The sequence below is a fragment of the Piliocolobus tephrosceles genome, chromosome 1, assembly GCF_002776525.5.
Source record: "Piliocolobus tephrosceles isolate RC106 chromosome 1, ASM277652v3, whole genome shotgun sequence".
NCBI lineage: Eukaryota > Metazoa > Chordata > Mammalia > Primates > Cercopithecidae > Piliocolobus > Piliocolobus tephrosceles.
The window spans coordinates 28,005,451-28,032,671 of record NC_045434.1 but is presented as its reverse complement, the minus strand read 5'-3'; the positions used below and the strand labels follow the sequence as shown (position 1 = coordinate 28,032,671).

At 40.4% G+C, this 27,221-nt stretch overlaps 1 protein-coding gene across 2 annotated transcripts; it reads right to left on the bottom strand.

Moving 5' to 3' along the window:
- Positions 1-376: 376 nt before the first annotated feature.
- Positions 377-26,307, bottom strand: FMO4 (flavin containing dimethylaniline monoxygenase 4). Of its 2 annotated transcripts, XM_023207149.1 has the most exons (10): positions 26,065-26,307; positions 24,166-24,307; positions 20,393-20,532; positions 17,144-17,332; positions 16,025-16,187; positions 9,150-9,292; positions 8,024-8,223; positions 6,158-6,510; positions 3,150-3,219; positions 377-1,044 (listed from the first exon to the last, which is right to left on the bottom strand). In XM_023207149.1, the coding sequence occupies exons 3-10, from the start codon at positions 20,522-20,524 to the stop codon at positions 618-620; spliced, it is 1,677 nt and encodes a 558-aa protein (XP_023062917.1). In that variant the 5' UTR covers positions 20,525-20,532; positions 24,166-24,307; positions 26,065-26,307; the 3' UTR covers positions 377-617. The 2 variants fall into 2 exon arrangements, with proteins under 2 accessions (XP_023062917.1, XP_023062918.1); XM_023207150.1 differs by lacking the exon at positions 17,144-17,332.
- Between the last annotated feature and the right edge of the window lie 914 nt (positions 26,308-27,221).

Below are 27,221 nucleotides of genomic sequence, written 5' to 3'. Positions count from 1 at the left end.
ATATATTTACTTTAGAGTAATAAACCATATTGTATTAGTCTGTTCTATTGCTGCTAATAAAGACATATCCAAGATTGGGTAATTTATAAAGGAAGGGAGTTTTAACAGACTCACAGTTCCTCATGGCTGGGGAGGCCTCACAATCATGGTGGAAGGTGAAGAAGGAGCAAAGACACATCTTACATGGAGGCAGACACGAGAGAGCTTGTGCAGGGGAACTCTCATTTATAAAACCATCAGATATCATGAGACTTATTCACTACCATGAGAAGAGTATGGGGGAAGACCCGCCCCCGTGATTCAATTACCTCCCTCCTATGGCATGTGGGAATTATTGGAGCTACAATTCAAGATGAGATTTGGGTGGGGACACAGCTAAATCATATTATAGATATTTATTTTAGAATAATCACTGAGGTAGCAGGGTAGAAATGCATTGGAAAGAGTGGCAAGAAAGAGGGTACTGAAAACAAAGAAGACAATACAATAATTCAGATAAGAGATGACTGGGCCTAAATGTGGCTTATAGCAGTTATGATGGAGAGCAGAGGAGGAATGCACAAGATACTTGGAGATAGAATTAGCATGACTTGGTGCAACCCTGGTAACAATCAGGTTCATCCTCGCCAAAGACTTACTAGGTAAGGGGACATTCTGTCCTGTAGTTTATCTCTCACCAACTTCAAGAAAAGTGAAGATTTACAGATAAGTAGAAGAGAGGCAAGTAGGACAGGTGCCCCCCAGGCTTTTAAATAATGTGACATGGACGCAGGCTTGGAGGAATCGGGGACAATTCGAGTTTTTAAAGGTTTCAATGTTCTGTCCCACTGGGTCAGGATGGCATTTCTGGCTCCATCCCATTTTCCAGGGCCCATAAGGCGGTACTGGTAAGGAGTACATGGTCCAAAGAAAACCTCCCAAGCTAGTCTGGGATCCTTGAGGAACAGAAGTGGGATGCTGGGCTTTGTGCCTATGCAGGCAGCGATATCATCCATGTAGGCAATGTAGTCCAATTTGTCTTTGCTGGTGTCTTTAATCACACCCCTGAGAGGAAAAAAGATGGAGGACCTTTCATTAATCACTCCTGCCCTGCATTTCTCAAGTTATCAGACCCACCCCTCCTCCTATCATTTTGTTACATTTTTTGGGGGAAATCAAACCATGTTTGGGAATGTTTTTGCATGTTAGGAAGAAAGAAATTAAAGGAGTTTATCTACAGAGGGTATCTGTGAAGCTAATTAATTTTACTAGAGATGATAAAAGGAGGCACTTGGAAGAGAAGCTTTAAATAATTTTTCAGTTCTTGGATTTGATGTGAGGACAATGTCTGATCAGTCCAAACAGAATAGCTGTTGAATGAATGAATATGACCAGAAAGCATCATATGTACCTACATTTTTTATTGGTGTGAATTGTGAGTTGAGAGGGCCCTACTTGGTATACAAGGACTGAACTTTCCACAGACATGAGCATATGATATATTAACATGAAGGCATTATTCATACCTATTTCTGTCAGTAAACTTACTTATTTACTTATTCCCGGCAGTAAACTTCCATGATGTTTTACTTTTCAGGAAGTTTACTTATTTCTGTCAGTAAACTTTTATGATGTCCCAGTGTCAATCATTCACTCATTCAGTGAATAAATAAATAAATGAACATTAAGTGTCCATCACCTTCCAGGCACCATTGTAGGTGCTGGAGATCCAAAAGTGAACAAAACAAAGTCCTTGCTGTCAAAAAGCCTGCATTCTAATGGGGGAAATGAACAAATTATTAAAAAACCCCAACTAAGTAGATATGTAATATATCAGGTGGTAATAATGGGCATTCTGAGAAATAGAAAGGAGGGTAAGGAGAAAGGCAATGGTGAGACAGGGTGGGTTGCTGTCACATATAGTGTTGTCAGAGAAGGCCTCTCTCTTATGAGGTGACATTTGAACAGAGTGAGCCTTTTGGGTGTCTGGTGGAACATTCCAGGCCGACAGAAGAGTGAGCGTAAAGGTTCTGAGGGGGTTATGCTTGGTATGTTTGAGGAACAGGTAGGAGGTTGGAACGCCTGAAGCAGCACGGATGAAATGGAGAGCAGTAGGCAGTGAAGGCATATCAATATGTGGGTGTGCTGTGGGCCTCAGAGGCTGCAGGGAGGCTCCTGGGAGTGAAAAGGAGGCAACCGCAGCCTTTTGAGTAGAAGGGCAATGTGACACGGCTCACTCCTGATGCTGTGACATGCCTAGATTGTAGAACAGAGTGGAAGGAGGGAGACCAGGTAAGAGGTGGCAGCAGGTGTCCTGATGAGAGATGTTGGTGGTCTGGTCTGGAGTGGTAGCAGTAGGGGTAGTGAGAAGTGTCTGAATTCTGGATTTATTTGGCAGGTAGGAGCTGACAATATTTGCTGATATGGGGTGTGAGAAAAAAAGAAGAGAAAAGGAGTATTCCAAGGTTTTTGACTGAACTTGGTTTGGACCAACTGGAATGAGTAGCTATGAACTGGGATGGGGAAAAGTTTCCGATCAGCCCATTTACAGCACAGATGGGGGTGGAGGGGTCAAGAGTTAATTTTTAGACATATTAAATTTGAGACACCTATTAAATATCTAAGTGGAGCTATCTAGAGGGAGTGGGATTAGGAGTCTGGAGTTCTGGAGAAAGATTTGAATTAGAGACACAGTTTGGGAGCCCTGAGTATATGATGGTATTTAAAGCCTCGCGCCTGGATGAGGCCACCTGGCAGTGGGTGTAAATAGGAATGAGAAGACGCCTGAGGACTAAGTTTGGAGCTCACTAAATTTTAGGAGCGAGGAAGAGGCGATACCAGCAAATACAGAGAAAGAGCAGCCTGAGAGGTAGGAAGAAAGTGAAGACAGAATAGATTTCCTGGGCTAAGCGAAGACAGGATTGCCACCGGTAGGGGGCCAGGCTGTGTGTTTCACTGAAAAGACCTGGTGTCCCCAACTGACTTGTCTAAGGCCACATGTCTGATTGGTGGTAGAGTTAGGACTAAAAACGTATCCTTCTGATTCCTAAGGTGGAGTTATTTCCAACCTGCCGTACTGCTTCTCTAGGAATGGCTTTTATACTCTGAATACTTTTTTTTTGTAACAGAATACACTATAAGTTTTCCCTAGAGCAAGCTACATTTCATACCTTTTAATGAGCTGTTCCTTTTCAGTAGCCTCCATCATCAATTTTTGGGATGGAGGTATCTTACAGAGTCCTGTGGGAAAAATCACAAACAACACTGAAGTCACGTGTGGCTTTTCCTTTATTGAGCTTCTCCTCCCACTCATTTCTAGCCTCCCACTGCTCTAACTTCAGAGCACATGATAGTCAAAGCTCAGAATGGAATTGCAGCACAGAAAATAATTTTTTGGAGGTGAAATTCCCCTCCCAGCTCACTTAACCAGGGTACTCCACTGCCAGAATTGTGAAGAAAGATGCTTCTGTGACCCAACTGTCAGCCTGCGCCACACTCATCAGACACCTGCACCTGTGCCAGTTGGCCTGCACTGTCTCTCTTCATCTGCTTTCACTGTATAAATAATATAATTTATATTATATTGTATGTATACCCTCCACATTGTACGTGTGTGTGTGTGTGTGTGTGTGTGTGTGTGTGTGGTGTGTTTGTGTTAAAGCTATTAGTTGGTTTGATGTAAACACTTAAAATGACCCCATTTTAGGCTGGTCACAGTGGCTCATGCCTGTAATCCCAGCATTTTGGGAGACCAAGGTAGGAGGACTGCTTGAGTCCAAGAGTTCAAGACCAGCCTGGCAACATAGCAAGACACTCTTTCTACAAAAAATAAAAATTTAGCCAGGTGTGGTGGCATGGGGTTATAGTTCCAGCTACTCAGGAGGCTGAGGTGGGAGAATCTCTTGAGCCCAGGAGATGGAGGCTGCAGTGAGCCATGATTACGCCACTGCACTCCAGCTTGGGCAATGGAGTGAGGACTGGTCTCTAAAAAACAACTCACTTTATAACCCTGTCTTAGAACATTTTTATTTTTGTTACACAAGGAGCCTCAAGTGTGGAAGGGGTCTGGCAGTTTCTCGGTCAGTCTCACCCAGGCTCTGTCTGCTTTTGTTGTGAGGACCTGCTCATTCCCAATCTCCCGTCTAGGCAGTCTTAGCACTTGGACTGTGCTCTTCTTGTTTTTCTGAATTCTAAACCTTATTCCTCCTTAACAGCTTGCACCCTGATAATTCTCTGCAGTTGTCCAGCTTCCCTGGAGACTAAAATCCCAGTTTGTCTTCTGGGTTCCTAGAACATCCATGCTCCCTCTTATAATGTAAACTCTGTCCCCACCCCCTGCCCCTTCACTGTCCCTATCCACCTCAGGCCACTTGTGACCCTTGTTAGTCTACCCTGTTCGCCATCCCATTCTGGCCAGTCCTGCCCTTGTCAGGTGCCAAGTGCTGGTCCAGGGTGTGGGTTTACTTTCCACGTGAGATAGGTCCAACTAAGCTCCGGGGGCTCCACTAAGGTCGCCTTATCCTCTAAAACACTGGCGAGATTTAATTGGTTGTTCCTAGATTGCTTTTTGGAAGTTCTTGGGAGAAGCATGCCATTACTCCTATGGTGTGAGCTAAACAAGTTTTCTTTTGTCAGCTTTATCATTCTAATAACCATTTGGGAGCTCACCATAAAATACTTTTAAAAACCATGTAGTTAATGAAGTCTTCTGTGGTTTTAATGTAATTAGATAATGCTGTGAAAACACTTTAATTGGCCTTAAAAAACAGAAATTTGTGGTAATTTACTGGAGGGTTGTAGAATTTTTTTCTGTAATGTAAATAAAATGAGATTTTCTAATTGCCTTCTTTCCCCTCCCCCCATTCAAATAACATTTCCTTTTTTTTTTGCCAACTTAGGAGAATGTATGGTTTTAAGTGTGACTGGTATCTATTATATTTCTAGAATATAATATTTGATATAAGTCAACACTACTTAATACCATGACATATTAGCATACCATGTTGTGTGCTATTTATAAATTATTGGTGATTGTTTTTATCCATTAAGAACAGAATTCTTCTACAGCATAGCTGATTGGCCCAATTGCTATGGCTGTTTATATTTGAAAATAAGAAAACTGCAGTTCTTTAAAACTAAAATGCTTACTAATCTAAAATTTGCCCTACTTCAGAGAGGTATGATAGCAATAGCAATGGTCAGAGAAACCCTGTCACTTAATAAGCATTAGTTATATGTCAAGTACAGTGCTAATTGCTTTGCAGACATTATCCATTTTACAAAATTCTTGTGATAGAGGATTTACTATCCCCATTTTACAGAAGAAGGGGCTGAGATTTAGAAGTGTTCTTGCAAAGCTAAAGAATTTCAAAGTTGGGATTTGACCTGGGTAGCTCTGACTCCAGCATCTATGCTCTTATCGCATAATTGACAGAAAGTAGTTTCCAGTGTCTAAAATATTTTTTTGTGGGCCTCTAATCTCAACTTCATTCATAGTGTATACTATTCCAATATCTTTCTTTGGAAGCAATATAAAATTTTTTTTTTTTTTTTTTTGAGGCGGAGTCTCGCTCTGTCGCCCAGGCTGGAGTGCAGTGGCTGGATCTCAGCTCACTGCAAGCTCCACCTCCCGGGTTTACGCCATTCTCCTGCCTCAGCCTCCCGAGCAGCTGGGAGTACAGGCGCCCGCCACCTCGCCCGGCTAGTTTTTTGTATTTTTTAGTAGAGACGGGGTTTCACTGTGTTAGCCAGGATGGTCTCGATCTCCTGACCTCGTGATCCGCCCGTCTCGGCCTCCCAAAGTGCTGGGATTACAGGCTTGAGCCACCGCGCCCGGCCGGAAGCAATATAAAATTATACTTTTAGTACTAAATGAAAAGATTTAGGAGTAAATAGATTAGACTAGGCTAGAATAGGATCATGAAGCCTTCAATAATTTCGGCTAATCTGAGAAATTTGATTATATTCTGTTGTCCAAATTTATCTCACCCACAGAGCCAAAATATCTTTTCCCATTAAGTGACACAGCACAGCCATCATATTACAAACATATACAATTAATTGTACATTAATTTAAAAAATATTTTGTTACTTTAGTTCACATCCGTTTGATTTTAACTAAATGGCAGGGCACCAATTTTAAGATTCAAAGAGAGGGCTTTCAGTAGAGTCACGGTACCTTTGAATACTCTTGTGGCCCATCGTGCTTGGAGCTCTGTGCCTGATAAGATGGATCCTTTAAGGCTGAGAAGGCCGATGATGGCTAATGTTGCTCTCTCCAGGTTTAAGGGAAAGACGTGCTTGTATAGAAATATCTTCTTTGTACAGAGGCTTTTAAGAGGTTCTTCAAAAAAAGGAAAAGAAAACGTATATCCTGTAGTGAAGATCACCACATCAATGTTTTCTTCCACTGTCCCATCTTCAAAGACAGCAGAAGTTTCTGTAAATTCCATCACGCTGGTTTTCATAGTGATTGCCCCACAGAGGATACAGTTTGGCAGCTCATCATTCACGATGAATTTTGCTGTTTTCCTTTGACACACAGGAGAAAATTATTCACTGTAGTTATTTTTATGAGAAACTTCAGCAAATGACTTATTTAGTCAATTCAGGGAAATTACCTGGCAAGTTAAGGAAGATAATTAACCAATGCCTAATTCAAAGTCATCTACTTGACTTAGTATGTTTATAACATGGTTTGTGTTTCTGCTCTCAGTAGAAGGCATGTGGAAAATGACTAAACCTACTCTTTCTTGCTTGGGGTTTAAAACTCTCTATCTCTTAGAGCTAATTTCTGGAGCAATGCTTTTCTCAGAGTGTCAGCATACAGTGTACAACAATCCATTTGATGATCAATGTTGGGTCTCACATTACTTAGGTCTCCAAGGAATGACATTATTCAGAGAGGAAATTAGCAAGGAACTCTTTAAATAAAAATTTAATACAAAATTTAGCTGGGCATGGTGTCCTGCACCTGTAGTCCCAGGTATTTGGGAGGCTGAGGGAGGAGAATCACTTGAACCTGGGGAGGGCAGAGGTTGCAGTGAGCCAAGATCACACCACTGCACTCCAGCTTGGGCAACAGAGTGAGACTCCATTAAAAAAAAAACTATACTGATAAATATTTTCAGTGTGACCATCATTCTACCTAATCACGTCAAACATAATGTCTTTATAAAATGTACATATCAAATCATCCTTTGCCAGTAGTTTTCCTCATAAGTTGAAAGACATTTCAAGGGTAAAAACATAGACAAAAAAGAAACAAAGCAAAAAACAAAAAAAAGGTATCTTACCAAAGAAAAATATTTGGGTCAAATGTATAATGAAAATCATATTTAATGACTTTACATGCTTTTCAAAGACTTTCTTTTACTTGCCAATGTGCAACTCTATCCAGATGTATATTAAAATATATCATTTTGGCTGAGTGGGGTGGCTCATTCCTAGAATTCCAGCACTTTGGGAGACCAAAGCAGGTAGATCACTTGAGACCAGGAGTTCAAAACCAGCCTGGCCAACAAGGCGAAACCCCATTTCTACTAAAAATACAAAAATTAGCTGGGCGAGGTGGCCTGTGCCTGTAGTCCTAGCTATTTGGAAAGCTAAGGCAGAAGAATAGCTTGAGCCCAGGAGGCAGAGATTGCAGTGAATAGAAATCGGACCATTGAACTCCAGCCTGGGTGACGGGAGTAAAACCCTGTCTCAACAACAACAATAACAACAACAACAACAACAACAACACAAAAAACCCCCAACAACAATAACAACGACAAAAATATGTGATACTTGTAACAGCGGGAAATGAAAGTTTTCATCTTTTATTTTCTTCTAGCCTCATGAATCACTACTTCTGCTACCAGAGAAAGAATACACATATTTTAAGAACTGCTATGGTACATGTTGGATAATGTCTTAGGGAAACAGATTTAGAGTAGAATAAACAAAGGCAATATTACAATTATTGAACATTTTGCATTCTGAATAAAATATAATGAGAAATATTGATTTAATAATTTTTCTACTAAATAAAAAATGTAAGTACCCTTTGGTAATACTTAATCCATAATCCTCATGATTAAATCTCTTATTCAACTTCCTCTCTTGAATCCAGTTCAGAAAACGTGAAGGCAGAACTTGTGCAATAAAACTATAGTATCTTCTTATAACCATCATATTAAAAGGATAACCCCAATCTGCAGAGCGCCCGAGAACCCAGGTACCAGTTCTAGTACTGAGAAGTACCTAAAAAGTAAGGCAAGAAGGATAAATAAGTGTTCATCATTTTGTAGTCTTTTTCATCAGTGTGTTTCAGATGATCTTATTTCAGTTTGGTCTTATAACAATAGAGGATTGGTGAATTTGTACGTAGGTCTACATACGATTATCTGTTCCTATTGCTGTCATTGTTCTCAAAATCACTTTACTAGATCTGTATATCTCTTAAATATTTTGCTATGTTTATAGAATTATAAATATAGAAGTATAATATTTGTAGACACATGTAATTGTTCTGGCAATTTTTTACATGTAAGCAAAGTAGAATTTAAAGTGAAGGTATGGAAAAGCAATTTTAACTTATTTTTAAATAAAAATCTGTTCTTTCCAGATCTAATCATTGTACTTTAATTTATGCTAAAGTGCAATAGATTTCTAATTTGTGAATCTGGTCTTAGACTTTCTAAAATCATTATGTATATATGTTGTGCAAGAGTTGCTTTTATCTCGAAACAAGGTACAAATACGACTTTTAGTAGAGAACTTAGAAACATTCAAGAAAATGACCTTTCTATTCTTACATAGGTATTTTGCCAGAATGACAAAGGGACAGTGTAAAAAAAAAAGATAATTGACCTGGGTGAAGTAATTTGCCTATATGGTCTTGTTTCTGAAGAAGCACTTCTGAAAAATGCTTAGAGGTCTGGCATCCACACAATTCTCCTAGACCCTTCTTGGAGATGGTTCAGTTCTGTAAAGCATGGCTTTTTGAATAGTTCAGAAAGGACCGTGGGTGGCTTTAAAGATTTTCAGTGTGTGTGTGTGTTTTTTCCCACTTACTCTATGTCTGCATAATTTAGCAATTGGCCAATGTACTTCATAGTTTTGAATACCTCTTTCTAGCCACCATCACTAATGATGGGATTAGGGACATTAATTCAGAGATGATATACCTGAGCTGCTGTTCGACTGAGTTCCACAGCAATGTCTCCTCCAGTGTTCCCAAGACCGATCACCAAGATGCGCTTGCCCTGAAAGCCTTCTGGGATCTTGTACTCTTGACTATGCAGGATCTGACCTTTAAACTTATGAATTCCTGAGAGGAGTGAAGGATCAGAAAGTCTGAAATATCTAAAGCTATAATTTCTCACTATGCAGGGATAGGGTCTGTGGAAAAAGCTAAGTCCCATAGCTATGGCAGCCCTTTGCTTATGCTGCTAGTGGCAGGAAGTAGAAAAAGCATATAACCTCCCTCTCCCCTGGGACGCTGTGAGCCTAGATGTGGATTTAGTACAAACTGCCTTGTTATAAACATAGGAGATCTTGAATTCCATATGAGTGTGCCCTTTTAAAGCAGTTGCTTCAGGAAATCAAACTCGCAGATAATAAGAAGCATATACTATGCTGAACATCCTGAGCAAAAAGTAGGTTGTTTCTAGTTCATCTACAATAAGTATTATATCCAACTGTGGCTTCTCCCAGGACCACTACACTTGTATCTAAATACCTACTTGACATCTTCTTTTGGATACTGAATAAAGATCTTGAACAAACAAACAAAAACAGTAGGTTGTTGATGAATGTTACTTTGCCCAATAGATACATTCTATCAGAATGTGACTTGTGTATATAATATGTTTACATAATAAATTTTGATTCAATTAAAATTCTCCACAGGGGAGATTCTGTGGTAAGCTCTTTTGTAAATGAAGTAATTACTCTTGTGATTTAAGTTCATGTTACTTATATTTTATGCTTATTTTACTTTATGCTTTATCATTGATGTGTTATTATGCAGTATGCTTATTTGTGTTTTATTCTCATGTTATTTATACTTGTTTCTGATTGATCTTTCATGAAGCTCCTAATATTCTGTCCATAGAAGCACAGCTATAATGATATTTACATATGTAAGGAAGACTACAAATATTTCTTCTTTTGATTCATTTTTGGTGATTATCTCTTTGGCAGACATAAAAGACTGATGTATTTCAGTTGTGTCCCCATTCAAATCTTGAATTGTAGCTCCCATAATCCCCACATGTCCTGGAAGGGACCCAGTGGGAGGTAATGGAATCATGGTGGCAGGTGTTTCCCATGGCTGTTCTCCTGATAGTGAATAAGTCTCATGAGATATGATGGTTTTAGGAAGGAGAGTTCCCCTGGACATGCTCTTTCTCTTGCCTGCCACCAAGTAAGATGTGACTTTGCTCTTCCTTCACTTCTGCCAGGATTGTGAGGTCTCCTGAGCCATGTGGAACTGTGAGTCAATTAAACTGCTTTCCTTTATAAATTACCCAGTCTTGGGTAATTTAGATATGAACCATGGATTCACATAAATGGTAAGAATGGTAGGAATAGCGGAAGCAAGGGTGTTTACAGCAGCAGCAGCAACAGTGGAAATTGTGGGAGGTGACAGAAGAAACAATTGTGATGAGGCCAGTGATGGTCAGAATCACAGATGAGATGAAGCATTGACAAAGGATACGAAAGCAAAGTCAAGTAGTTTTGAGGACTAGACTGCCTCTATAAGGCTTCAAGTGCCTTTGGAGTATCAATGCACAAAGATTAAACTATCTTCTGGAATATATCATTCTCCTCCTATTCAGTCGTTGATTCATTCATTTACTTGGTAACATTTATCGAGTAACTACAACCTGCCTTGTTAAAAACATAGGAAATCTTATATTCCATATGAGTGTTCTTTTTTAAAGCACTTGCTTCAGTAACTCAAAATCACAAATAATAAGAAACATCTTATATACTACGCTGAACATCCTGGGCAAGAAGTAGATTGTATAACAAAATGTTTCAATAGGATTCTTTGCCTACTGAGGCCCCCAAAACTGGGTACTAAACAGTAGTTCCCGCATTCCAAGCGAGGTGCTAAACCAACTATGCTGAATTTGCAGAAACTGTGTGTGTGAGGCCAGTTTTGTGATCCTTACTTAGCCTCATGCTCACTTTGAGGGTCTAAAATGGTTGAGGTTGAAGTGGCTAGGAGTTGGAAATTTACAGGAATTGTGGCATTTTCTGTCACCATTCCTGTACATTTCTGTCGGGGGAGAGGATGGCAGAGGAAGAAAGAAGTCAAGCACACTGTCTCTTCTTGACATTGCTGTCAGCTCATAGCAGGTGCCAGATGCTGGAGGGGAGAAGCTTTTACATTACACGCAGTTGCAAATTTTGACTACTGAATGAACAGGACATTTTAGTTATGAAAATGATACATATATATATTTTTGGTGACTTATAATGATCAGAGGACATTTCATTATCTGAGAATAAGCAGAAAACTGCCTGAGATTTCATCCAGGGGCAAGGGAAGGACAAGCCCCACAGATCAGGTCTGTAGGGATATTAAAGGAAAAAGTTGGCTAATAGTCGTACCTTATATAACCTGTTCTTTCAACACTTTCAACACCTAAGGTGCTATGCTGGGTCTAAGGAATGTGAGGACAAAAGGCTGAAAGGCTGTTCCTACCCTCAAAGAACTTTTTTTTTTTTTTTCTTTTTGAAACAGAGTTTTGCTCTATCACCCAGGCTGGAGTGCAATGGCATGATCTTGGCTCACTGCAAACTCTGCCTCCCAGGTTCAAGTGATTCTCCTGCCTCAGCCTCCTGAGTAACTGGGATTACAGGTGCTTGCCACCATGCCCGGATAATTTTTATATTTTTGGTAGAGACAGTATTTCGCCACATTGTCCAGGCTGGTCTCAAACTCCTGGCCTCAATTGATCTGCCCACCTCAGCCTCCCAAAGTGCTGGGATTATAGGTGTGAGCCACCGCGCCCCACCATACCCTCAAAGAATTTGTTCTCTGGGCTGGGTGAGGTGGCTCACGCCTGTAATCTCAGCACTTTGGGAGGTCGAGGTGGGTGGATTGCCTTCGGTCCGGAGTTTGAGACCAGCTTGGCCAACATGGTGAAACCTCATCTCTACTAAAAACACACAAAAAAATTATCTGGGTGTGGTGGCAGGCACCTGAAATCCCAGCTACTTGGGACACTGAGGCAGGAGAATAGCTTGAATTTGGGAGGCAGAGGTTGCAGTGAGCTGAGATCACACCTTCGAACCCCAGTCTGGGCAACAAGAGCAAAACTCTGTCTCAAAATAAATAAATACATAAATAAAAATAAATAAATAAAGACTTTGTCTTCTAATGGGGATATAGGTAAGTAAACAGAAAATAGCGAACAATTATTTAGCCGTTGCTATGCTAGTCCCAGGCTTCTGAGAACTTTATACATATTAACAAATTTACTTATTTATTTGCTGAGAAAGAATTTAGCTCTGTTACCCAGGCTGGAGTGCAGTGGCACCATCAGAGCTCACTGTAATTGCCTCCCAGGCTCAAGTGATCCTTTCGCCTCAGCCCTGCAAGTAGCTGGGACTACATGTGCATGCCACCATGCCTGGCTAATTTTTTGTATTTTTAGTAGAGACAAGGTTTCACCATATTGCCCAGGCTGGTCTTGAACTCTTGAATTTAAAAGATCTGTCTGCCTAGGCCTCGCAAAGTGCTGGGATTACAGGCATGAGCCACCACACCTGGTCTGTATTAACAAATTTAAACCTCACAGCAATCCCATAGTATTATTCAATTTTGTCAAAGCTGAGATTGAGACAAAAAAAAATCCCTGAGCAAATGGCTTAACGCCCTGTTTGTTTTTGTTTTGCACTGCTGAGATTGCAGTGCAAAAAAAAAAAACCAAAAACCAAAAACCAACCAGGCAACCAACCGAACAAAACAGGGAGGTTGAGCAACTTGCCCAAGACCATACAGTAAATAGCAAAGCCCGTATGGGAACTCAAGATGGCTGACTCTGGAGCTCAGCTGTCAGGCATGATGCTATACTGCCTCCCAGAAGAGAAGGCATTATGATGGCTCCAGTGGGACGTCCAGCCTGGACTGAGCCAGTGAAGGCATTTGAAGGAGATTTTCTTAAAGTGAGAATTTGTTAAAGAATGATTAGAAATTGGAAAAGGAGAGCATGAAGAATTTTCCAAGAAGTGGGAACAGAATATGCATCAAATGCATTGAGAGTGGGACATTCAGCCACTTATGAGGTTTTGCTGGAGGGAATTTACTAGAGGGCTCAACTTTGCTCATAGATTTTATATCTTTCATATTGCCTAACACAACGACTTGCAAATGACAGATTCTCTGTAATTACATACTGAAGAAGAAAAAATAGAGAATGTGTAGGTAGTTCTGAGTCAATGATTATGTCAATGCAGTGCCAGAAAATGAAAAAGAAATATATTTGATAAATTAAAACTACTAATTCAGGAAAACAGCAAAAGTCAGTTTATATTGGAAATAAAAGAAGCTTTATCTGAGGATTGCAAGTCCCCTTTAAGTTATCAGGCCAGAGAGCCATTGAAATTTGACAGCAATCACATGTCATTCCCCATCTTGAGTTAAGTAATCATCTCTTGAAGACACTTGCTATTTGGGCTCTAGACTTACTGACATTAAGTAGCCATAAATTAACCTGACAATGCTATATGCTGGATGTCATAACTCATAGCCTATAGTTCAAAAATGTACAGCCAATGACTAATCAATGCTATTTCTGTAAATTGATGAGAATTCCTGTCAAACAACTTTGTATCTGTGCACTCCTAGTTCCCTGTTCCCTTTAGAAACCTGCTGGTAACAAAGGCTGAACAGAGCACTTCCCAAGGTAACTTGGAAATGTTTCCCAAGCAGCTATCCTCAAGGAAAGTCTTTAAAGTTTTATTTTGACTCAGGTAAACTCTTCGAAATCACATGTGCCTCAGCTTCTTCCATTAGGTTGACAATATAGATTTTTAAAAAGGGTATGTATGTGTTGCAATGTCAACTTTCAAATAGTTGTGGTGACATGTTATAGACAAAGCTTGCGATTTCTATGGATTTTTTTCAATACCGTGGAAATAGTCCTGATACTTTCTATGCAGAGAAGAGTTAATGTCCCCAAGGAAAATATTCATTTCAACAGGGGTCCTAAAGCTATTTGTGAAAGAGACTGTGGTGGTTAGTTAAAAGCAGAAATGGAATCTTAAAAAGTTATAGTCCTGTAATCTCAGTATTTGGAAGGCCAAAGCAGGTGGATCCCTTGAGTCTAGGAGTTTGAAACCAGCTTGGGCAACATGGCAAGACCCCGTCTCTGCAAAAAATACAAAAATGAGCCGGGTGTGGTGGCATACGCCTGTAGTTCCAACTATTCTGGAAGCTGAGGCAGGAAGATTGCTTCAGCCCAGGAGGTTGAGGCTGCGTGAGCCGAGATGAGACCCTATCTCAAAAAAAAGAGATAGTGTGTGTGGAACTGAATTTAGTGTGGAATAAAGGGTAAACAATCCCAAACTTGAAAAGAATAAATTCCGAAAGTGTCCATGTCAATAGTTAGGCACTTATAGCACATGTTCCCATAGAAAATGTTATAAGAGGTGTTTTTATATTCCTTTAGTACTGTACAGTTGTGTGGTTAGTCCCCAGATCAGTAGCAAGCCTGAAGCCAACCACCATTTATAATAGTGTTTCCTTGCAAAATAATATATTGAATTTTCACTTGATTCCTTTTTGAATAGGATATTTTTTCAATTTGTGATTACATTTATAAGATGTATTTTCATTCATTTTGCCAATGTTTGCCTATTTTATTCTTCACAGTTTTCCTTCCTTAAAAGTTCTTTCAATTCCTTGAAGAAATTTCAAAAACTCACCTGTTCAATTGCCGTTAGGGCCACTAATATGTAACAAAGAGTAGCTTTATTACATTTTAGTAATCCTCAATTGATTAATTTTATTTCCCTCAACTGAATTTGAATAGCTTTTGCCTTTTCAAATAATCAATTTTGACCTCAAATGATGGCAATTTGACAGTCATGAGTCTATTAAAAAGAATATGCTGTTACAGTGAAAAGCATTTCCAAATGGAAGGTTCTAAAACTCCTTTTTGTGGTTAGCCCTAGTTTAAGAGTTGTATGATTATTTATTTATTTGTTCATTTACTTTTGAGACAGAGTCTCACTCTGTGGCCCAGCCTGAAGTGCAGTGGCATGATCTTTGCTCACTGCAACCGCCACACCCCCAGGTTTACGCAATTCTCGTGCCTCAGCCTCCTGAGTAGCTGGGATTACTGGTGTGAGCCACCATGCCCAGATAATTTTTGTATTTTTAGTAAAGACAGGGTTTCAGCATGATGCCCAGGCTGGTCTCCAACTCCTGGCCTCAAGTGATCTCCCTGCCTCGGCCTCCCAAAGTGCTGGGATTACAGGCATGAACCACTATGCCCGGCCGAAGAATTGTATGATTATTGTGTTGACTGTTTTGAAGGGTGAATATATTGCTTTTTTTTTTCCTTTTTAAATTTTTATTTGTCCAAGAACCTTCAACTCTAGAGAAGGTTGAATATATTGCTTTACATGTTTAATTTCTGGTTTGTTTCTTTAAAAAAAAATATACTCTCATTTCCTGTAAGTTCTATTACAGGCCAGTCCTGATTCAAATTACCTGTAATTTAATCCCTAAAATCAAAGCCTCTTCTTTTTCATGACAGACCTGGTTGTTTTGAGCCTTATGTGATCACTGAATTTGAATTAGACACACATTAGAAAGCTCAAACAATACTAATAACATTTATATTAATAAATAAGTAAGACCTGACACCACCTACATAGTGCCTTATACACCTTTTAAAGTAATTTTGCACATATCATTTTTGAGAGTGAATATAAAGCTATCTATAATCATGGGGAGGTATTTCCAACTGCAAATCAGTAAGTTTACTTCTAGAAGAACCCAGAAGCATAGGCATGGTCTCAGGTAGAAATGACTCACCAGGAAAGGCTTCCAAAGGTAAATGGGGATTCAGGAAATGTCCAGTGCACACCATAACAGCATCAAAGACGGCTCTATTTTGCTTGCCCTCTGTCTCTGTGACCACATCCCACTGACCAGTTTCGGAGAAATCTGGACGCTTTGTTATGCTGCACACAGTGGTCTAAAAGTGAAAGACAAACACTCACTTCTCACCAACACCCTTGGACCTCATGCAATGACTGGTGTGGTAACCACGTCTGTTACTTTCAGTAGGCCAAGTCCCATGACAGGAGGTCTATTAATATTGATTTATCATCTTCTTGAGAAGTTAAGTAACTTATGCAGACTCACAAAGGTGGCAATATAGACTTTGACTTGAGGCATTTGAATCTTTCAGAGGAAGGAAGAAACAGTAGTGTTTTATTCCTGGTGAGAAAGAGATGAGTTACAATGCCCGGTGCTGTGGGAAATTTAGGAAAATTAGTTTTGTCTAATTATAATTTCTGTGGTTCAGATGTCTAGATTTTTTTTTTTCCCCCAATGGGCTTCATGAACAAAATTCTTTTTTCTCTCTTAAAAAAAGTCAAAATTTCATCCTGAATGAGAGTTTGGCATTTAGAGGATGAACCAGCAAATTCAGTATTTTATTTTATTTTATTTCATTTTTGAGATGGAGTCTCACTCTGTGGCCCCGGCTAGAGTGCAGTGGCATGATCTTGGCTCACTGCAACCTCTGCCTCCCAGGTTCAAGCAATTCTCATGCTTCAGCCTCCTGAGAAGCTGGGATCACAGGTGCACACCACCACACCCAGCTAATTTTTGTACTTTTAGCAGAGACGGAGTTTCACCATGTTGGCCAGACTTGTCTCGAACTCCTGACACAAGCGATCTGCCCGCCTTGGCCTCCCAAAGTGTTACGATTACAGGTGTGAGCCACTGCACCCGTCCCCAATTCAGTATTTTAATGATTTATTTGAGTAAAACTTGAGTAGCAGCAGAAGAGAGGAGTCCTTATTTTCTTCCTATTTATTTAGAGATAAAATCAATAAAAAGTTTACTTTAAACATCCAATTTTCATGCGATTGCTGAATAGGCCAGCCCCCTTCTATTCATCTTCCATAACCCAAAGTATCTTACCTTAAACTGAATGTATTTCAGGAGGTCAAAGTGCTCAGCAAATTCTTGGAGATAGTCCCAAAATTTTTCATGGTTCATGAAATTAGGATAATCTTCGTGGAAAGGGAAGTCACTGTAACATGACATTTCCTTACAGACATTTGTCACTAATGACTTATAGACCCTGGTCATCCCATCTTTGGAAGATTCCTGTGGTGAAGGCATAGTTAGCTTGTTGGGATAATGGAGATAGGAGGAAGAGAACAGAGATCATGGTGGCTCATGCTAGCCTCACTGAGAGGGCGGTCATAGCAATTAATGTCCCATTTGTAATTTTATTTATTTTTATTGATTGATTGATTGAGATGAAGTCTCACTCTATCACCCAGGCTGGAGTGCAGTGGTGCGATTTTGACTCACTGCAACCTCCGCCTCCTGGGTTCAAGCAATTCTCATGCCTCAGCCTCCCAAATAGTTGGGATTACATGTGTGCACCACCATGCCTATCTAATTTTTGTATTTTTAGTAGAGACAAGATTTCATCATGTTGGCCAGGCTGGTGTCTAACTCCTGGCCTCGAGTGATCCACCCGCCTTGGCCTCCTAAAATGCCTGGATTACAGGCATGAGTCACTGTACTGAGCCACTATTTGTAATTTTAAAGAGTTCCAGGAAACCCAGCATTAGGTCTCCACGCCATAATTATCAGAAATCGTTGGTGGGATTGTATAATTAAATTCAATATATTTTTCAAACCACAAAGAAGCTAACCAAATTAAATAGGGCTCTCCAAGACTAACACTGTCCTTAAACAATTCCATGAATGCAGGGCTCATTACCTGTCTTGTTTATCTTTTCCTTCTTCCACTGGCATGGCTACTCTCTACACTCCTGCCCTGGGCATCTTCCTTTTTGGCTTTCCTCAGGGAATACCTTACTAATTTTTCTCATTATTGTCTCCATATATTCCCAATCTACCTCCCTCTATTGGCTCCTTCTCATCAGCACAAAATACTCTAATTTTAAAAACAAACAAAACATCCTCTCAACCTATGTCCCCTTCAGCCCTGTCTCTCTCCATCCTATCTCAATCTTCATAGAAGAACCATTTACTGTAGCCTCTGTTTTCTCATGAAATCCTCAACTTGTCTTGATTCAATCTCCATCACTCAAAAACAAAACAACGAAACAAATAGGTCTATATTAAAGACACCAATGAACTTCTTGTGGCTGAAGCTAATCTCTGTTTCTCCCTTAAGCCTCTTTCTTAGCTGTCACTTTCTCTAAGAAGTCATCCATGACCCAACAGAGCTGCATAAGGTAGCTGATGTGGCCCTGCTGCATCCTGCACTTCTACCACAAACCTGAAGACACTTTGTTGTAATTCCCTATTTACTGTTTCTGTTTCTCACTGGACTGCAAGGAGGACAGAGTCCCGTATATCTTATTCATCATTGTGTCCTCGCAGAAGGACATGATAAGTACTTGTTGAATGAGTGAAAATTAATATTATGATAACATTTTTGAAAAAAAAATAGTACAGCTGGCCCTCTGTATCTGTAGGTTCTAGATCCATGGATTCAATCAACCAGGGATGGAAAATATTTGGGCAAAATAAAAGATCCTTCCATATGTATTGAACATGTACATATTTCTTTCCTTGTGAGTATTCCATGAACATTACAGTGTCACAGCTATTTATATAACATTTATATTGTATTAGGCATTATAAGTAACCTAGAGAACATTTAAAATATTCAGGAGGATGTGTGTAGGCTACATGCAAATATTATGCCATTTTCTATCAGGAACTTGAGCATTTGTGAATTCTGGTATCCACAGCAAAACCAAAGGGATACCTAAACCCCCACGGACACCAAGAGACAACTGTATATTTATGACTGAGAGAAATTACATTGAAATTTTAATAGTACTAATTTGCGAGTATTGTTACTTACTTAATTTATATTTTTCCTTTTTCCCCTATTTGTTTAACTCAAGATTGTTTTCTAAAATTAATCTGTATTACTTTAGAACGGCAGAAGTAAACCAAACCAACTGTGGGGCCAAATAGCAGAAGCTACATAAACCAGACCCAATATTTTCCTTCCACATTAACATTTGGTGGCTTGATGAGGTTAACAATATACCAAAGTTTTTCTTTCCCCTAGTATACTATAATCCTTGGGTTATGACTACTCCTGCTTATATGTAGTTGCTTATTCTGTTTTATTCATCATCCATCAGAGATCTATTAATAGCAAACAACATGTCTTCTATGAAGACTTCTCTCATTCATGCCTGTTGAATGAATGTCACTATTCTTTTCCCCTATAGCATTTAGTACTTGGGCCTGCCTAGCTTCCATCTTATTTTTTGTTTGTTTGTTTTTAATTTTATTTTTTGTAGAGAGAGGGTCTCACTATGCTGCCCATGCTGGTCTCGAGCTCCTGGCCTCAAGTGATCCTCCCACCTCAGCCTCCCAAAGTGCTGGGATTATAGGCATAAACCTTCTGATACCTTCTTATACTTCACCACTGGGGCAGATCCCTTAGTCCCTACCGGATACTCTGCTACTTCCAGTAACCAGCACCAATCCTGACCAGAGGCAGGTGGTATTTAACCACTTGCATCCCCACTGTCTGATGCTCAAGTCACCTAATAGGTGACCTAAGTGTAGCCTCCGAGGCTAAATATTCCACTTCTAAGAAGGATTGGTTAGTGCCTGCGTTCTTTCTATTCTGAAAATGTGACAGCGAACCCTCCCCCGCCCCCAAGACCTTCCAAGGTCTGGGGCCCTGCCTCACTCTTGCCAGTTTGGTTCCTAAAGACCTGAACAATGTCTGGGGGTTGTGGTTCCACTCCCTGTTGCCAACTTCCATTCTTCCTAGAGTGTAATCTTTTTTATGTTCACCAATGCTATTCAGTTTGCCTGATGTTACACTCTGCAGCTTTGTCTTAGAAAGTCTACAGTCCAGAAATCATCACAAATGTGATGCTTCACAAATACTATGCTTATCTGTCAGACTTAACTCTTTTTCTCTCTCTTCCAACTGTCCCTGACCCAAGTCTGCACATTCTCAAGATTCCTCACCAATCAGACTGCATCCTGCCTAGTGTTTAACACTGCATTATGCACATGTTTGTGCTGTTATAGGAAGCCGCTCCCTTACTTGATCACCAAGACAGGCTAAAGCCACCATGTCTGAACAGAGACAAAACAAATGGCCAGATCATGACTGATAGAGATAAGAGGATGTGAACCACGTACAGTAAACTTCCATAATCCCCCAATGTCATCACTTCTCTCAAAGCAGGTGGGCTCCAGGTCCTCATCCACACAGCATTTGATGGAGGAGATGCCACTCACACCAGCTCCAATCACTGCAACTTTCTTGGCCATGGTATGCTCTGTTAGAGGAAAGTCAAGCAGAACTTCTTTATTTAACAAGTTTGGAAGGGAGCCCTTGTCACAAGACTCAACTTTTATAGTGATATATATGCATTTTTTTTTTCATCTTTGAGTGGGGGCAGAATCACATGCTGCTTAAAAATGCAGGTTCTGAAATCAGATTGTTTTGGTTTAAGTCTTGGCTTCACTACTTATTAACTGTGTGATCTTAGGCTAACTATCCTGTCTATGCCTCAGTTTTCTCATCTGTAAAATGTGAATGGTAATAATAGTGATACCAACAGGAGGCAAGGAAATACTGAGTAGAAGAGAACAGTTCCCTGGCAAAGGCCCCACTCTCAAGCCTGGAAACCTACAGCCCTAAATGGGAACAAGCATTCCTGTTTTTGCACCCCAGTGTTGCCTTTTCCAAGACCAGTCTGGCCCGCCGTGCCCCTATTCCATGCCCATATAAACCCTGAGCTCCACTGGCAGAGCAGAGCAGCATGGCAGAGAAGGAGAGAAGAGAAGGAGTGTTTGAATGTCAAGAGGAGTTCAACTGGGGATGGTTGGAGAGGAGATTGGCCCAGGATGGCTAAACTCCAGGGGAAGATCATCTTCCCACTCCATCCCCTTTCCAGTTCCCCAACAAGCCCGCTGAGAGCCACCTCCACCACTCAATAAAATACCCGCATTCACCACCCTTCAAGTTCATGTGACCTGATTCTTCCTGGACTTTGGACAAGGACCTGGGTACCAAGAGGGTAGGGTGTAAAAGAGTGTCACCTGAATCTCCACTGAACTGGTCATACTTAGCTGTCTGTAAATGGCAACTGCTAAAAGAGCATTAATTTTAACACACCTCTAGATCCTACTGTGGGGCCGGAGCCCAAAAGCACTAGCCCTGGCTCCTGCACCTGCCCATCTGCATGTTCCCCTTCCCATAAGGGGTTTGAACATGCAAACAAGCCACACTGCTGTAGCAAGTTCTGCAAAGGGTCAGGGAACTTTTCTGTTTTAATAGTAATAATAATAATAATGACTTTAAAGGGTTGTTATGAAGATTAAATGACTGATAAATGTTGGAATGGTTTTAGAAGTGTGCCTGCTACATAGTAAATGCTCCACTAAATTTAGCTGTTACAGGTTGAGCAGCCCAAACCCCCAAATCCAAAATTTGAAATATTCCAAAATCTAAAACTTTTTGAATACTGACATGAAACTCAAAAGAAATGCTCACTAGAGTATTTCAGATTTTAGATTTGGGATGTTCAACCAGTAAGTACAATAAAAATATTCCAAAATCTGAAAAGACTTGAAATCTGAAACATTTATTTTTTATTTATTTTAATTAATTTGTTTTTATAGAAATGGGGTCTTACCATATTGCCCAGGCTGGTCTTGAACTCCTGGGCTCAGGTGATCCTCCTGCCTTGGCCTCCCAAAGTGCTAGTATTACAGGAGTGAGCCACCATGTTCATCCTACTGAAACAGTTCTCACCCCAAGTGTTATTATTATTATTTTTTTGAGACAGAGTCTTGCTCTGTCACCCAGGCTGGAGTTCAGTGGTGCAATCTCAGCTCACTGCAACCTCCACCTCCTGGTTCAAGTGATTCTTGTGCCTCAGGCTCCTGAGTAGCTGGGATTACAGGTGCCTGTCACCATGCCCAGCTACTTTTTGTATTTTTAGTAGACATGGCATTTCACCGTGTTGGCCAGGCTGGTCTTAAACTCCTGACCTCAAGTGATCTGCTGGCCTCAGCCTTCCAAAGTGCCGGGATTACAGAGGTAAGCCACCATGCCCGGCCTGGTCCCAAGTATTTTGGATAAGGAGTACTCACTCTGTAGTATTTTAGAGTGTAGACAGTACCTTGACCCCATTGGGATGCTAGAATTTCTCAGTATTAGAGGGGCTCTTTGCTATCACTTTGTGTCTCTGAATCCCAGGAATTTCAGTCAGTAGAAATGTTGGTTTTGATTCAAAGCATTTAGAGTCTTGAAGAATAGCTGGTCACGGCCATGCCTTGCCATAAAACAAGGATATTACATGGGTTGCGGGGAGGTTCTTAACCTTGCAAAGAGGCAAGACTGACCATAATAGAAAACAAAGTCCCCAAGGAACGTCATAAGGGATATTCTGGAGCCCAAGACGATGTCAGCTAGAAATGGGGATGCTCATGCTTGTCAGCGGCAACTGGAGGAAGTGTACACATACACATACATGGGGCCAGTTTTTACCAGTTTTTCTGGATTTTATCATTTAGCCTTCTGCACATCTCACATTGCTTTTGCCTCAATCAAATGGGCTGAGTTAATTCTAGCAAATCAAGTTTATGTCACACTGAGGCCCTTAATATCTCATGTAGACTTAGTTGCAAGTGCTGCTTTTCCCTGCAACCCCCTTGGCCAATTCAGAAGACGCACAAACAACAGCTGAGACCTCAAAGTATTCTGTTGTTTTATGAAACATATATAACTCATTTCACTTTGCCTTTGAAGATACAGTATTTTTTGAGGAGAGATCTAGCTGTATAACCCGTGTGTGATTTTTGTAGCCTCATGTCACTTATCACAGTGGTATTTGCCTTTGGGAAACAAGAGAGCATATATTTTTTGAGCTATTAGGACCAGTAAATGGGAAATTAGCATAATCATTTGAAATAACTTAAGGCTACACTGCTAATAAGAGGCAGAGTTTGCACTGAGTATGGATTTCAGGATCTGAAACCAAGATGTGAACATGCTGTTGGTCTGAGAGCCTGAGGTATCCTGTGGTTCCCCTCACCTTCATACGGTACTTGGTTGCTCAAGGGTTGCTTATATTTATTAATTATTTGAGATGGAGTCTCACTCTGTCTTTCAGGCTAGAGTGCAGTGGCGCAATTTCGGCTCACTGCAACCTCCGCCTCCTGGGTTCAAGTGATTCTCCTGCCTCTTCCTTCATCTTTGCTCAGGTTTGCTGCTGCACCTTTGGGATGGGCTTGGAGGAATTTTTCTCTATGGCTTTGTAGCTTGCTTCTTAATCAGATCAGAAGCCCCAGATCAGAAGGCACAGAGTCAAAGTGAATTTACTGACTGCAGGGAGTAAAGACAGACTCCTGAGTCCTCCAGGAACCCTCAGACTTACCTGACTCTAAGGCAGACTTATGAACTTGCAATGAGGATCAGAAGAATTTCCTAGGGCCTTCAATTTCCGAATGTATTTGCTGCCTTGCCCTTTGCAAGGCTGAGACTGCCATACCTGGCTTCATTATCTATTACAAAAGGTATAATTTTTCCTCTTAGACTTTTTATTTGGGAATCCCCGTTTAGTTGAGAGAGCTATATGGGATGCAATGAAAATGGATTTTGGAGGCAGCAGAGTTGGGTTCGAACTTTCTCTGCTACCAACTGGCCATATGACCCTGGGCAACCTACTGGAGCAACCTTAGATATATTCTTTGTAAATAAGAAAAGTACCTATGTTGAAGGATTGTTTGCGTTTTAAAAAACATGATATTACTTACACAAAAAAAGTGCCTTACACAAAATATTTACTCAGTGTTCATTCTCTACCTCCCTACTTGTCTCCTTTCTTCCTTTTCTTCTCCTTGGCAAAGACAGTTCACACAGATAAAATGTATCAAGTTTGGAGAGGAGTAGGCAGACATACCTGTGTTTTCCTTTGAGTTGAGGAGTAGGAGGTTTAGACAGCTTCTAACCAGAAATAAATGGCCTCCACCAATAAGAATACTTGAATTTCCAGGCCACTAGGTAGAGGCCTGGGGCTGGCAGATCTTTGCTGTGCTCTCTCTCTGCAATAATAACATAAAAAGAAACGGCTGCTAACTAAATTGCCAAAGTGAAAAATATACTGGCATGAATAGACTGGCAGCAAATTAATTCATTCAACAAATATCCCTGGGTACCTCTAAGTGCAGGTACTAAGCCAAGTGTAGGGCCCTGAAGATAATGAAGACGCTGCAACTAAGAAATAGTAGTAAAGTCTTAGAATTAAAAAAAAAACAGTGACTGCTCTTAAGATGTTGTATATGGAGACACTGACGCTACCTTGTTCTAAGTCCTATGGCAGCAACATGCTCTAGGCACGAATGCTTGCACTCTCCTGGCCTGTTTATCCCTGCCTAGAGACCTTGTTAGTGACAGAGTGGGCTGTGGGTTAAAAAGGTGCTGGGCAAGAGCACTTTAAGGACTGACTTAGAGACTCTACAGGCAGTAGAAACAACTTGGGAATTTGCATTTTAAAAACTTAATCCATATTTACAGACTATATATTTCTGAATGGGAGCAACCATTTAAAATTTTGCCTTGAGTCAGTAGATGAAGGTAGTGAGTGAAGTGGAAATTGAGAAATCTGAGTTCTAGTTCTGCTTCTGCCTCTAAGCAACTTGTAACCCTGGACAAAATTCTCGATTTCTCTGAGCCAGTGCTTCCACATTTGTAAAACAGAGGGTTCAAGTGGCTCTCTCTTTGTTTTCTTCTAGCTTGAAAGGACTGTTCTTATGTCTCAAAACCAAGTAATTGGTGAAAAAAAAAAAAAAGATATGAATTCAAAGGTAGGAGAGAACACTGCAGGCTTGAAGGATTGGGAGAATATGTGTGTGCAAACTCTGTAAACTATAAAGTGGACTTCATAAGGTACTTGGTTGCTCAAAGGTTGCTTACATTTATTTATTTGAGATGGAGTCTCACTCTGTCTTCCAGGCTGGAGTGCCGCGGCACAATTTCGGCTCACTACAACCTCCGCCTCCTAAGTTCAAGTGATTCTCCTGCCTCAGCCTCCTGAGTAGCTGAGACTACAGGCATGCAGCACCATGCCTGGCTAATCTTTGTATTTTTAGTAGAGACGGGGTTTCACCATGTTGGTCAGGCTGGTCTCAAACTCCTGATCTCAAGTGATCTGCCCGCCTTGGCTTCCCAAAGTGCTGGGATTACAGGCGTGAGCCACCGTGCCGGCCATAGGCTGCTTATATTTAGTCCGTTGGCAGACAGGAGCCCTGACCTATTGAACTAGACCTTTGTACAACCGGAAAACCCCAACCCACACCTGACTGACCAGCAAATGCAGGAATCCTTTATGAGACACGGAAAGACTGGGGTGATTTGCAAATCATGTAATCAATTATGATTTCTTTGAATTTGGAATTTGACCATTTTATGTTTCTTATCATCCTACCATGCTCTTACTTTGTTACAGTATTTTTTTTCACACCATCTGTGGGGTATTTTGTTTCCCAATGGCTGGCATTTCCATCTCATTCATAAGATGAAATCAGAGGTGAGCCTGGAGTCACTGAAAGACTCATGATTCTGTTTATCTCATTGACACCTTCCTTTTGGATGGTTCTAACAACATAACTTTGTTTCCTTACAACTTCCCTTTGCTTCCTGACTTTCTCCTTAATTCTCTTGCTTTAGCCCTAGTCAAGAGACCCCAAAAGAAGATAATCACATTCATTCTTAAGGAACACACTCAAAGAAGAACACTCATCTTTTGTGAAAGCAGTTTCTGGATCATTTCCCCATTAAAAAAAAAATCCAGGACACTTACCTTGGTTAGCATAGAGCAGATTCTTTGACTTAAATTATTTCTCAAAGTCAAATAGGCAAGGAAAGTGTTTGTCTTTTTTTTTTTTTTTTTAAAAGCTCAAAACCCAAATTCTTTTTTCTAAAAGAAAAATAAACGGAAAGATGACTTTTGTAAAAGTACCCTCAGTTTAAAACAAAAGCCATTTGTCTTTTCTGCTTTGCTGGTGACAGCAGAAAGTATACGGACCAAGGAAAAAAGTTGTGTAGGAGACAAGTGTAATACTTCCGTGATCTTAAGGGAGGGCCGAATGGTGAGTTAGAATACAGCTGTTGGATTGGCAGAACATAAACCCTTCCTGCCCCTTTACCCCACCCTCCTCAACGTCATAGTTCTGGCAAAGCTCTAAAACTTATGGGAAGCACATGATAGCGTCGCTCTTGCCATTATAGTCTGTAGAGGGCGCCAAATCACCCCAAATCAGCTTTCTCAGCGAAACAGGAGTTCTACTTTTGGAAACAAACTTCTACACCCTGACTCTTGCTTGAATTACCATAGGAGCTGTCCAAAGGAGAAAGTTATTTAGATGACCATTACCTCATCAAGTTCTTTCATGCTTGGAGTTCTCCAACCCCAGAAATGTGATTTTAAAGTTCAGGACTTACAAGGAATTTAAGCTGTTTTATCCTTCAGGTTGGATCAGCAGAGGGAGCTGGTGAAATGTGTTTGAGAAAGCATAAAGCTAATTTTAGATATTAACCTAGGGCACAAGAAAGGTAGTAATTATAGAAGCTGTGGCAGTAATAGAAAACTTACTTTTTTTCCTTCCACTGTGTGCTTGGAAGATAACATAACAGACCATCTTTAGGACTTGTGCTTAGGGATATTTTCCACACGGTTCACTGAACAATTTCTAAACCACATTTGCTTGTGACTACACATGCAAATGCCTACAGGAGTGAGGAGGGTAACATACTTGAGGAAAGTGGGTCAGATATGATCTGACTGGAAAGTACTTTCTCTGTCTATTCAATTCAGCTAAATGTTGCTATTTAATAAAATGAGCCCAATATGGCAAGGCCTTAGGCTCTTTTCAGTAAAAGCTGCAAATGCAGATTTTAATATAAAATCTTCTGTTGGAAGCAAATATTTTCTTTTGAAAAATATCATGGAATATTTTG